Source organism: Berghia stephanieae, chromosome 6 (genome assembly GCF_034508935.2).
Source record: "Berghia stephanieae isolate SIO BIC M18660-M18661 chromosome 6, UCSD_Bste_1.3, whole genome shotgun sequence".
Classification (NCBI taxonomy): Eukaryota; Metazoa; Mollusca; class Gastropoda; order Nudibranchia; family Aeolidiidae; genus Berghia; species Berghia stephanieae.
Window position 1 is genome coordinate 40,533,121 of NC_088365.1, and position 14,587 is coordinate 40,547,707.

The 14,587-nt window shown below is 35.9% G+C and overlaps 1 protein-coding gene across 1 annotated transcript in view; it reads left to right on the forward strand.

The window, feature by feature from the left end:
• Window positions 1-4,546: 4,546 nt before the first annotated feature.
• LOC144975848 (structural maintenance of chromosomes protein 1A-like) overlaps window positions 4,547-14,587 on the forward strand; it is a 159,841-nt gene continuing 149,800 nt past the window's right edge. Inside the window, exons 1-3 of the mRNA XM_078920035.1 lie at window positions 4,547-5,345; window positions 10,242-10,318; window positions 12,394-12,540. Of these exons, the coding sequence (XP_078776161.1) occupies window positions 5,234-5,345; window positions 10,242-10,318; window positions 12,394-12,540 (336 nt within the window). The 5' untranslated portion in view covers window positions 4,547-5,233. The remainder of the gene's footprint in view (window positions 5,346-10,241; window positions 10,319-12,393; window positions 12,541-14,587) is intronic.

Here is a 14,587-nt window from a genome sequence, read left to right on the forward strand (position 1 = left end):
GAGACATCGAGCTTGCGTTTTGGTGACAACAGATCTGCAATCTGGTCGGGGGCGTGTCAACCCTTCACCAAATCAACAACACACACACACACGCCATCAGTGATGCGACGATCATAATCAAGGCTGTCAGACAGCCAGATTTCTTCTTGGTCAAGCGGTCAAATAGAGCCTCACCACATAGCCAAACACCACTAGCATTCTGACTCCCTTGAAAAACTCATTGGTTTTGATTAACAAAACAATCGACTACAGTTGGAGAAAACTTTTATTTTCATTTGATGAAATAAAAGATTAAAAAATAAAGAATAATAATAGAAAAGTGTTTCTCTGTGACCAATTTTGAACATGGCCACCTGACAGCCCCAATCATTTCCAGCGGCAGTCAAGTGTAAGGTTTGTGAAGTTTCCTGTGGCAAACGAGATGTTCGTTTTTGTTTTTTTCAAACGAATCACTGCTCGATTGAGATGTTCGTTTTTGTTTTTTTTCAAACGAATCACTGCCCGATTCCGTCACCCCCTCGTTATCCTCGAGACCCAAGGCCCAAGACAAGCAGTAACATTTACATTATGGAACTGTGTTTTCAGTCCACCAGTGGACTGAAAACACAGCTGTGTATTCAGTCCGCCGGAAATATAAAATATTTTAAAAGGACCAAATATCGTCGATACTTACTTTAATCAATATTGGCCACATTGATACTGAGCCTATTATAGGTTAGGCATCATCAGAAATGGACAGGCATACAATTTATGGCAATTTGACGGCTTAATAATATCATTTACAGCGTTTTATTTACTCTCGGAAAGTCTTGATGAGAGTTGCTCGAAATCGGGAGCCCGAGATTCTTACCGTGGCTGCTTGATAGCCACTGGCCTGACCGATTTGGCCAAAATTGGCCACACAGAGAATAATGTTTCTATAATTAATTTGAATTTAACATTCTATCTATTTTTCCTAGTCCGTTAGAATTTTTGTGATTATCAAAACCGATGATTTTTTTCCAATGAGATCAGAGTTTTGGTATTGTTTGCCAATGTAAGGTTCTATTTGGCCACTTTTCACATCGATCACTGGCCTCAAGCACGCATGTGCAGCCGTGTATTCAGTCCACCGGAAATAAAAATCTTAAAAAGGACCAAATATCGTATATAATTGATACCTTAATCGATAATGAAGACATTGATATTGACCCTATTATAGGCATCACCAGAAATGGACAGGCATATAATTTATGTCAATTCAACGGCTTAATAATATAATTTACAGCGTTTTATGTACTCTCGGGAAGTCTTGATTGAGATTTGTTCGAAATCCGGCTCCTGAAATAGATCTCAATTCTCGATACCGATATATCAATTATTGACGAGATTCTTAGTTTGCTGCCAGATGACCATGGGCCTGGCCAATTTGGACAAAATTGGCCACACAGAGAATATTGTTTCTACAATTAATTTAATTTAAGATTTATATCTATTTTTAATTTTCCTAGGCTGTTAGAATTTTTGTGATTATGAAAACCGATGAGTTTTCTAAAGAGATCAGTTTTAGTATTGTTTGCCCATCTAAGGTTCTATTTGGTCACTTTTCACAATGATCACTGGCCTTGAGCACGCCCGTACCTTGAGGCATAAGACATGGAAATCTTGACAACACTGAAATCTCAAACAAACCAGCCCAGTGCCAACTTACTTTAAGATTTCTGTGCTGCACTGTAATATAATCCAAATTTTGCTTCAGATAGTTCCTGCAGCTTTACTATTATTTATATTGCTTTGTTCATTTACTACATGTTTTTTTTTTTTTTTTGTATTTTTTTTTCTTAGAACAGTTTATTTGACGGAATAGCAAAGTTGATTTGCCAATAAGGAGCTTTCAGTCTAGCTGCTAGGTTATTGCTTTGCTCTTGGATCTTTGTTATACCTACTTCTTTTCTCTGTCAAATTAGTTTCCCTTTGCTTTAAATGTTCATTTGGTGCGTTAGCAGGTAATTGCGGGCTTGACATCTGAGTGCAATTGGAATGGACTGTTTGAACATTATTATTATTATTATTATTATTATTATTATTATTATTATTATTATTATTATTATTATTATTATTATTATTATTATTATTATTATTTATTATTATTATTATTATTATATAGTTGTATTTTTATTACCATGCACTTTTCACTACATTTTGTCTTGCCTTTTGAAATAAGGTCGTTTAATAAATATTGGACTGAAATCAAACTACATCCAACCTATTTGTTTAATCTTTTCCCTCATTGTTACTTTGAGTTTATGTCACTCGTTGCATCTTTGTATTCTGTTCTCGAATTCATGAACAGCCACTTGAAAATAGGGGGATAATTAATTCCAATAGACATTGCTATGAGATTTTGTCCTCGTCCTGGAGTACTGTGGGTGGAATTCCCCTTAGGGTAAGGGAAAGTTGGCTGTCTTGGGCTGGTTGTTGATTGCCCATTTACTTTGCTGTCCTCCCCATCGCCCTTTTATCATTTATTCTTTCCATGTTCTTATTCTGGAACAGAATTGAGACCATTTGGCTCCCCCCTGCCTGGAATCATATAGTAGGAGAGAGATAGTTAAATGACTTTGCCCAGCATTTGACATGTCTGTGAGAAGTGATACTTTTATTTATTTTTTTATTTTTATTTTTGTAAATCATCCCTCTGACTCCGAGTCTTGATAAAATATGAGTATGAATAACCATCTAGTATTTATATCCTTTTGGCGAGCAACCCCGTCTCAATGTCTGTGTGTGTTGATACTTGGTGGTCATACATTGGGTAGACTGCTGCTGTGACATATTTAGGCTTTATTCTTAGTGCCTGTGACCCAAGATTGCAGGCATTTTTATGTTTTGTGTACATTTTTCTCTTTCATTAAAACGACCGCAAAACGTCATAATCACACCCCCTCTCGGTGGACTCTTAATCGGTCAACATCCTGACTAAACTATCACTTTTTCCCTCTATACTAGACCATTTGGATTCCATGTCATTTACTGTCACCTCTATGTGTACAGTTCTTCGGGACCATTTTGTTTAGCCTGGGCCTGGGATCTTGAACGAAACGGTACATATGTTAGCTTTTAGAATAATTTGTATTTGCACTCATTTGAGTGTATGATATGCTATCTACGTAGGCCTTTTAAATGGCGAATTTGTCCCCAAGTGGTAATTCACCCCCCCCCCCCCCCCCCAAATCATGAACAGGGAGATCACTTGCCATTTTTCCCATTCCCCCCCCCCCCCCCCCTATACGTTTTGCTCCTATCTTGGAATAAAAATTACTTGGTTTTGTTCTGGCCCTGATCAGAGACCTTGGCTGAGAGGAAACCAGTTATTTGTGTAGTTTGTTTTTGGAGATTATGGGTTTTTTTTTCTCCTTGTAAGTCACCTCTTTGTTTTGTAATTTATGTAGAGTTGTATTTTTTTGTTGTGTGTGTATAATGATTTGTAATCGAGTCTATCTGTTTCAGTTGTGTCATGTGCTTGTGTCTGGTGAGACTTTTGGGTGATCTCAAACTAAGTACACGGATGGTCCGCTATTGGAATCTACATCTGTTCCCTTTTTGAACCATCTCCGTTTGCCTTATTAATTTTTTTCTCGTGTGCTAATATAACTTCCTTTCTACTATCTCTAAAATGACCTCAATGTTTTATAACTATCATAAGTGCCATCAAACCTTCAAAAACAAAGTTCTTGAAAGAATGTTGATCTCATTTTCCCTGCGGCTCACGCCGATATTGCATAAACCAAAAGTGTCCCAAGCCGTAACCTTAACTTATAAATAAAGATAGGAGCCAAAAATTTAAAAAAGTAGCCACAAAGCAGTCCTTAACCTCTCTCTCTCTCTCTCTCTCTCTCTCTCTCTCTCTCTCTCTCTCTCTCTCTCTCTCTCTCTCTCTCTTTCTGATGCTCCGCTCCCTTAAACATATTCAAGACCCTATGACTATAAAATTTTGTTCTCTTTCCTTTTTTTTTTTGTTGTTGTTTTTGTTTCGTTTTTCTCCGGACTCATATTGCCACGTACAAGAAATGCACAAGGCAATAAATTTTGACGTCTCACTGTGTCCTAAATTAGAATAATAAACTTAAAAGTGAGAAAAGTAAATAAATAAAAAATGTTAAAAGTTAATCAAACTTCTCGAGTCACCAGAAATGGTGTCAACGTGTTGAAGTTGAAAATAAAGAATTTTTTTTGTTAAGGAAGTACAAAAAAAAAAAAAAGAAGAAATTTAAGGAAGAAAGAAAGAAAATATGCCTAGAAAAGAGCTCGAATCCCTAACTAACCCCATCTGGGTTACAGTTACGCTGTGCTAAACAGCCGGCCACCTCGCTTTCTCGCGCTAGGTCAAACAGCCCGTGCCGTAAAATCTCTTCCGGTGGACTGAAAACACAGCTGTGTATTCAGTCCACTGGTGGACTGAAAACACACTTCCAATTACGTTTATATAGACTCAACCGTGCTAAACAAGTGTATTCCACAACTATTTGTGAAAATAGAAATATTTTCTTGTATTTCACTTCCGCTTGACTTTGTCGAAAAAACAATCAGTATTGCCAGGTGATCGTATTTTCCACCAAATTGGCGGAATTTTACCATCGTGTGGAGGGGGAAAAAATGGCCGGGCGGATTTTTGATGATTTGTATAACCTTAAAAAAAGTAAATGAATAGCAATCAAGTCTGCTTATTTCTTCCTCAACCCCCTCCCCCCTAAAGTGACTTTTAGGAGAACCTATTATGAGTGTACTGTTTGCCTAGATCTACATTACAGAACCTAATTCAGATTAACCGAAGGTGAAAACAATATCCGACAGTAGCGCTCAAACAAAATCGAAACTCCAAATCTTCATGCCTTAAGGAAACAGTTAGAAATAGTTGAGTTGGATTGAGTAACATAATTTTTTATTCTGAAACAAAACACTATTGTTGATTATAAGTGATTTAAATCAAATAGCGGATATTTTGGCGGATCTTGGGGAAATGTCGCAGGCATGTCCTACTAAAATAAAAAAGCACCATAGTTACGTCATGGTCGCAGGTGAAGTAGGATAAAGTTGGCGGATTTCTGGCATAAAGTTGGTGGAATTTTTGCAAAGGCACCTGGCAACACTGTAAACAATTAATTTACCGCGTCCACACAAGTCATGAAAATAATAATTGTTTGATGGTTTATTGATATATGAAAATCGATCTTAAGGCTAAAATCTTACCACAATGCCTGGGCAACTAAAATATATCGAAGTGCAAAACTTTAAATCATACAAGGGTAAACAGAAAATTGGACCATTCAAGAAATTTACCGCAATTATCGGACCCAATGGGTCGGGTAGGTGTCTTCGACTTCGTGGTCATTGTTTTTGTAGATAGAGTAGTGTAGTAGTAGCCCCTTAATTATTAATTAAATAGAAGATCCAGACTACAGTTCACATTTATCAATTTCACGACACACACTCGCATATAATGATAATACACGGTGTGATCATTTCATTATTTGATATTTTTTACGAAGTGACTATTTCTCTGAATGCTCGGGACTCGGGGAAAAGAAACTTGATTTGATTGAGGAGAATGAGAGATGATCTCTGTCTCTATTTCTCGGAACTGCGGTTTCCGTTCTCAAGATTGGCGTCTCTGCACTACCTATCACAGCTACCACATCGTTATCAAAACTACAGCAACCGCCACCACCATTACATCATCATCATTATCCTTATAGTAGGCAGTTTAGTGAGCAGCAGCAGTGGCAGTCAAATTTTGACCCAACTCCCCATAGGAAAGTTGTGACTGGAAATTGCCGTTCGCGTTTTGGGGGGTTCAATTAAAGATGCATAACTTCGTTATAAAGAGGAATATCGCAGATATTTTGGTATCATTATTTTCGTCTTTCAATTTCCTTTTAAATGGTGCCAATTAAGGAAAAATCCATTAATAATTCATGAAGTCAAAATTTGGCAATTTTCATATGCATTTATTTTTTTATTTACCGCGTGTGTTTTAAAAATTTAAACGCTTGTTTTTAGAATAACATCTAAACTTTATTCATGCCAAATTTCAGGGCTCTATATCGATGCGCTGACACCTTTTAACTCTGCGCCGAAATGCCTTGTTTACATTATCTTCTCATCATGGCTGCCGGGCGATATCGATATTCATATCGATATTTTAAATTTAGTTATGTATTATGTTAAATTTAGTCCATAATATTTTCAGTACTATTATTTACTATGTTTTTATTTTGAATACATACTTTCCAACTTTATTTATAGGCATTTTATAGTTTTTGTTTTAAAAGTTCGTATATTTCTTCTCTTTGTGAAATCCGATATTAATAATATCGATATTTTAAAAATACCAATTGCTTTAATTTAATTTTATTTTACTTTGCCATCAAGTCATCAAGTTTCTTTCCCATATGTTTAGATATGTTTATCATTTGTATCCATATTTTAAAGGCCTTAGCCTTAATAATTATTATGGTAAGAAGTTCTATTAGTTTTGACACCCCCATACATTGAGAGAGAAGGGCGGGGGGGGGGGGGGGGGGGGGATAAATTATGTCGTGGGTTAGCCAGTGGTCAGCGATTTTTTAAAGTATTAAAAGCCAGAACTTTCCTTCTAATTATAATAGGGAATCTGTTTCAATTTATTTGAACTTCTTCAATCTACCATTTTATTTATATGCAATTAAATTGCCATAGGTAAAAATAAACTCATTATGTCATTACACAACATGTTTCTATCTTTTCATTTAGATACTCTCAAACCCTTTTTTATTCTCTATGTATTAATTAAAAGAGGGTAATTATTTGCAATTGTTTCAGTGAGATATTGGGGATAATCCAAAAGTGATAGAGCAAATTCTTTCTTACGTCTAGCCGAGTTTTTGATTATGTAACATTTGCGTCATATTATGTAATAATGTGTTAATTTGAAATGTTTATCTTCCTCTTTATTAATGTAAATGCATTGTCCTCGATAAGACGAACATTTTGGTATACAATATATGATAAGAGTTCCATATTGACTGTTTTAACCATTTTTTATTAACATCACGCGTTTTCGGTCACAACTTTGCAATGGTAATTTTGGGGTAAAAATCGGTCTGAAATTTCAGACTTTGAACTGCCGTAACTACATTTCTAATCAAGATAGAAACAAAATTCAAACTGTTTTGTAATCTGTGTTGCCAGCTCTTTCATATGACATTGGTTTCAAGTGTGTGAGGTACATTTAGAATTTCTATTAAACTCCCTACTTATAGTCATCATTACTACCACTACTATATCATCAACACCACCACTACAATCACAACCACCGCATCAACACCATCACTACACAACAGACACATCGTCATTGTCAACGAAACGCAAAATAATAATAATAATAGTATAGTAATAATATTTAAAAAATAAATAACTATATAATAATAATAATAATAATAATAATAATTATTATTATTATTATTATTATTATTTATTATTATTATTATTATATTATTATTATTATTATTATTATTATTATTACTATTATTATTATTATTATTATTTATTATTATTATTATTATTATTATTATTATAACAGTAATAATTATAATGATAATAACAGTAATAGTTATAATGATAATAACAGTAATAATTATAATGATAATGATTATTATGATAACAGTAATAATTATAATAATAATAGTAATTATTATAATAATAATAATAAATAATAGTAATAATAATAATAATGTAGTTTATTTATATTTTGCGCCCGATCCTCTATACAATAAAGCTCTAGGCTCGAAGGATACTACTGCCAATACAGAACGGACCCACATTTGTAGTACTACTGGAAATAACTGAAATGAATGATGTCCACTAGTTTCAGTACTACTGCGAATAGAGGAAATCATTAATCGCAGTACTACTGCGAATAGAGGTAGCCATAACCAAAAGCCTGGCCTTTTTGTTATTGGCAGACACATTTATCAAGTTGGCAGAAAGATTTTATGCAAAATGCCAAACTAGACATGAAAAATATTGAATATTGTGAAAAAAATGTGACATCAATTAATTATAAAATATTGATACTCCCCCCCCCCTCTCTCTCTCTCTCTCTCTCTCTCTCTCTCTCTCTCTCTCTCTCTCTCTCTCTCTCTCTTTCTCTCTCTTTTTTTTTCACGCAAACACACCCGTACATATGCACACACTCACAAATCAATTAATTGCGCTCACTGGATTAATTTTCATGTTCTCTCTTCCTGTACTTGCCAATAATAGCTAATCACAAATACTAAGGAAACTTTGGGGTTTATATTTGGCAATGTGTTTATATATCATAATATAGTTCTAATCAGTTATCTATTTAGATCTATACAATATTTAAACACAATACCAAATATCATCCCAATTCCCTTTTTTTGTGTGAGGAAATTCCTCTTTTGGCATTGAAATTCCTCCGAGTGGTGTCTGAAATTCGTGTGAGTCAAATTGAAAATTGGCGTCTCTGCATCATTACTATTACCACAACTACGACAACCATCATCACTAATGCCACTTCACAAATCACAACAACATATCATCACTACCATTATTACAACCATATTGAATTAATTAGTTATTTGTAATTTAATAAATTAATTTTATTAATTGTATTCATTGAATAATAATAATATCAATTGTTATTGTTATTATCATGATTATTATCCTTTTCATCATCTTCATCATCATCATGACTACCACCGCCACTACTTCACATGCCACCACTTCATCATAATTACTATCACTACTACCACTGGCAACAAACCATTAATCGTAACCACCACTGCAATACAGTCATCACTTTCTCTTTTAATAAGAGCAAATTGAGCTAGGGCGAGGTGACTTGCTGAAGGCCACACAGAGCAGCAATGGGTGATTGAACTCTGCACCTTTCGGGTACGAAGCAAAGACCGTACCGTTGAGCCATGCTCTCTTTTAATAAATCTCTTTTACCTTTATTTAATTTTTAATGTTTTTATAATTTTTAAAAAGTGTTTTTATTTGCTGTAATACTGTTTATTATATTAATGACATTAGTGAAAACAGTGTTTTTTGTTGTGAATCATGAGTGTCACATGCTATATGGGCAGGGAGGTACTTACTGCGTCTTCTAACCCCCTATATCTGTTTTCCAACTTGCTTTCTGTCTTTGTCTTGGAGTGAGATTACTTGGTTTTGTCCTGGTCCTGACCTGATGCCCTGGCTGAAAGGGAAACAGTCAAATGTATAGTTAGTTTTGGGAGATGATATTTTTTTCCTTGTAAATCATCTCTCTGTTATGCACTGTATTGTTTTCTTTATATTATATATGATTTGTAAAACATTTGAGCGTGTTCCTCTTTGTGGGGACCTGTGCTTGTATCTGGATGAGACGTTTAGTGATCTCAAACTAAGTACTTTGATAGTGTGCTCTTGGAATCTACACTTGTTACTTATTTGAACAAATTCCCCTTTGTCTTACCTTTTCTTGGGTGCTTTAATTGTAATTCTAGAACTTTTTACTACCCCAATCTCTTCCTTTTTACTATCCCATTTTCTTCCTTTTTACTGGCGCTGATATGACCTTAATGTGTTGCAAGTGCAGTAAAACCCTTAAAAACAAAACAAAAACAAACAGCACCCCTATCGACCCTTAAAGTTTGGGTTTTTTACGCCCTTGGTTTTTGTGAATCCACTTTTCTCTCTGAAACCACGATTTTTCTATTCCCACTTATGCCTATTAGGGTTAGTTAGGGGTACAATGATTTTTTCTTTGGGTTAGTTAAAGGAATATTTGGGTTGTTTCCCTTATCTCAAGGAAGGCCTCCCCTCTGATGTCTACATTTATTTCAACCAATTAATCATCAAGCCTTATACCTTCCTTTCTCTCTCCAAAACTTTGTCTTTAAGCATCACATTTTTGGTGTAAATGGAGTTGGATTTGTATTTGAAAAGACAGGTCATAGTTATTGGCTGCATGTTCTTGAAATATACTTTCAGAACATATGATTTTTGACCCTCTCAGAGTGATATTTTCAAAATTCCATGGGGTGTGAACCCCCACTGGGACTGTCTCTGAACCCTATTTGGGCTGTTTAGCACATGTATAGACAATTATCACTGTTACTGTTAATGTTATTTAAAATGTCTTATTTTTTTCTTTTTTCCCTCTCTGGACAATCATATCATACTGCCTCAATTTGGTTTTTCAAAAACAGGGAAATCAAATCTCATGGATGCCATAAGTTTTGTCATGGGAGAGAAAACATCAAATCTGAGGTCCAAGAAACTTAGTGTGAGTTGCTATTTATTTTAATTTGCTCAATAATGATAATACAATAAAATTACTTTAAACCGAAAAATACCTTAAACCGCAAAGAATTTAATAAATTGTACTAGTTTCTTCATTATCTTTGTACTAATTCTTACGATGAACCGAAATACTTCTAAGCAGGACTTTCTTTAAACCGAAACAATTTGAGAGAACCTTCCCTTTTTCTCTCTCTATTTTTCTTCAAAAATTCGGGAAGGAGGCCACACGTAATAATACCCGGCGATATTAAACAAAGAGCGTAAGTATAAGATGAGGGTGATGGGTGGGGTGGGGGGGTGGGGGGTAGGCAAACACTTCAATCACTGCACTTGGGCTTGGCCAACACCACAATCGCACAGACTGGAAAAGGAAGACAGCGCGTGTCTGGCAGGTGAAAAATGAGGAAAGAGGGGGAGTTGGGATGTAGAATCACGCAAGCGAGATGTTCTCGCTCGTGTGTTGATGCTTTGGAACTGACTGGATTTTCAACACGACAATAAGGAGGGGGGTGGTAGACAACTTACCATTGACATGCCATTTCATTTCCATTTTGTTTAAATGTGTGTGTGTGAGGGAGGGGGGGGGGGGAGGTTCTATGTAATTAGGCCTTTGAACCTAATGGCTTTTCAACAAAAGAGAGATGTGTAGTAGACAGCTTAGCATTGATACACCTTTTCATTTCCATTTCACTTCACCTCTGAGTAGCTGCGCATCATTCATTATCAATTATCGCACAAAAACTTTCGATCTTATTTTAGCTTTGCATTTTACTAAAAGATGTCTAAAAGAAAGCACTGTGCTTACACGTTGGAGTTTGAAATAAAAATACTATGTGAAGTCGATGAAAAATAGATGATCAAGACGGAGATATGTAAAATACACAGCATCCCGAACTCAACTCTTTCAACAATTTTGAATTGAAAACGAAAACCCCCAACAATATTTTTAAAACACACCAAAAAAATAATTTAAAAAAATAGATAAATTTTTTAATGGTTACGAAGACGGCATTTATTCAACAACTCCATTTAACGGGAAACCCATGATACGATTAAATGAGCAAATTCCTTAAATAGTTACTACCCTTGAAAAACATTGCAAAACGGGAACTTGCTTTAAACCAAAATGTCTTTAAACCGAAATGGTTTAGAAGGTCCCCAAAATTTCGGTTTAAAGTAATTCTACTGTACGTTATTCCTCTCCAAAAGGAAACTTTTGCACAGAACATTGTGTCTTAAGATAAAAGTAGATAAATCACATGATTAAAAGAAATTAAAAAATGCCAATGGCTATGTGAAAGCACAATAAATTTACACAGCAGGTAATAGATTTCATAATGATAAAGAAATTTTTGCTATGCAATATGAAATTCAGACAAGGCAATTGTTTTAAATTAATCATATACACCATGAGCCGGCTTAGATTGTTTTTAGATAAGAATTTCATGAGTGCACACTGTAAATTTGTTTTGGATGTAATTTATATGGCTGTTGTAATTGGTATCTTTTGAGCTGTACCATGGGAAAAGTGCGATATAAATAAATTAATATATTGGTATTTTAGAAAATCAATGGCCTTATGTAAACACTGTGTGCATACAATTTTTAAACAAATTTTTCAATAATGTGTCAGTGCTATAGAAATAGTGCAAAATACTGGATTAACAGCCTCTATTAACTATTAGCCAGTTTCTCTTTCACCAATCAAAACATGGGTTGTGACACACCCTCAGACATAACTGGCTGTTTACAAGCACTAGAATGAAGGTAGTTGACATCATTCTGCTCTTTGATATTGTTTTTGGACTGCTAATTGGGTGATTAGTTCTCACTGGATTAGTTCAAATAGGCTATACATGTTTTCAGTTTTCTGTAATGTATGATTGTTTGGGTGTGTAGATGATAGGAATAACCATGTATTTCGCTCAGTTTATTACTAATTGGCCTTGCTTACATTTGTATTGTCTGAAGGGCATGGTTATATTCCCTTCCACTTCAAGTCTATAAGTTGTTACTGTTGTTGTTACAAAATTGAGTATGCTTTAATTTTTGTTACAGGATCTAATCCATGGAGCTCCAATTGGCAAACCAGCCTCGAACACAGCTTCTGTGACAGCTGTTTATGGTGAAATTGGCAGTGACAGAGAGATGCATTTCCAGAGAATCATCCACAGTAGCACTTCAGAACATCGGATAGATGGACATGTTAGTTTTTACAAATTTTGATGACTCAGTTGTTGCAGGAATGTTTCAGTAATTTTATTTAATGATCATTGAATGAAAAATGCTAAGATCCTAATATATGATTGTCTCGACTTAAAATCCTGTATGGGAAAGCAAATAGTCAAGCAATATTCTGACCCTAGCTTTGTATCCTTGCAAAATATACATATTGTAGCTCACAACAATGTGTAAAAGTAGCTGTGTAAAGTGGGGGAGAGAGAGAGAGAGAGAGAGAGAGAGAGAGAGAGAGAGAGAGAGAGAGAGAGAGAGAGAGAGAGAGAGAGAGAGAGAGAAGAGAGAGAGAGAGAGAGAGAGAGAGAGAGAGAGAGAGAGAGAGGAGAGAGAGAGAGGAGAGAGAGGAGGAGAGAGAGAGAGAGAGAGGAGAGAGAGAGAGAGAGAGAGAGAGAGAGGAGAGAGAGAGAGAGAGAGAGAGAGGAGGAGAGAGAGAGAGAGAGAGAGAGAGAGAAGAGGAAGAGAGAGAAGGAGAGAGAGAGAGAGAGAGAGGAGAGAGAGAGAGAGAGAGAGAGAGAGAGAGAGAGAGAGAGAGAGAGAGGAGAGAGGAGAGAGAGAAAAGAAGAGAGAGAGAGAGAGAGAGAGGAGAGAGAGAGAGAGAGAGAGAGAGAGAGAGAGAGAGAGAGAGAAGGAAGAGGAGAGAGAGAGGAGAAGAAAGAGAGGGGAGAAGAAATTCTTCTTTTCTTCTTCTTCTTCTTCTTCTTCTTCTTCTTCTTCTTCTTCTTCTTCTTCTTCTTCTTCTTCTTCTTCTTCTTCTTCTTCTTCTCATTCTTCTTCTTCTTCTTCTTCTTTAATATTTTTATTATTGATAACAATTTTATTTATCATTATTATCATCATCATTACTGCCACCACAGAATCATAATTACTACTACTAGCAATACATCATCAATCCCAAACACCACAACAATTCTGTATGGTTGGCGCTGAAGACACCAATGGTCTGGTTGTATTTCAGCGGCGTCCTCATTGGGCGCGGGCCCATGTCAGTCGGGCCTTGAAATCGTTTAGGTGTGGTGCCATGATGACCAGTTCATCCAGCCCATTCCACTCTGAGATAGTTCTAATGAAGAAAGAATTTCTGTAGTTTTGTGTTCTTGTCTGTGGGATTTTAAAGCAGTTCGAATTGTTTGTGGCGTATCTGTCAATGGGGTTTTCGGTTATGTGGTTGGCGAAGGTGAGTGCTCTGATTTTTCTTTTGTTTGGTCGTGGCATGAAAAAGGAGTCTGCCTTTATTGATGGTATTTGGTCTGTTATTATCTTGAACATGAATGACAGACGGGTTTCTTTTCTTCTTTGTTGGAGGCTGATGAGGTTTCTTTCTTCTAACATTTTTGTCATGCATCCTGGAGTTCTGCTCTTATAGTTCCCAGTTATGAACCGGGCGCCTTGTCTCTGGACTCTCTCAAGTTTTTGAATATCCTCTTTCAGGTAGGGGTCCCAGGCAACTGCTCCGTATTCCAATTGTGATCTCACAAGTGCGAGGTAGGCGTTTTGTTTGAATGACGTTGGGGCGTGGCTAAGATTTCGGCGGAGAAACGCGAGGGTGCAGCTTGCCTTTTGGGTTATTTTGTTAATGTGTTTCCCCCATTTCAAGTCCTTTGAGAAGGTGATGCCAAGGTATGGGTTAACTTCGACTTGTTTCAGGACGGTGTTGTTTAACTTGTAGGTCTCATTGTACTTTTTAGCTGTGCTGAGGATGTAGCATTTGTTTGCGTTAAATTTCATTTACCAATCATTAGCCCACTGTTCGAGACTATTCAAGTCCTCTTGTAGCAATTTTTGATCATTTGCAGATTTTATTGGTCGGTATATTAGACAGTCATCGGCAAATAACCTAATCTGAGATTTTACTCGTAGAGGTAGATCATTGATGAAACAAAGAAATAGTATGGGTCCTAGCACCGTTCCCTGTGGTACTCCTGATATGACTGGACATTCATCCGATGACGTGCCGTCTAGGACTACTTTCATGGTACGTTTTGTGAGGAAATTACAAAGCCATGTGTGTAAAGAG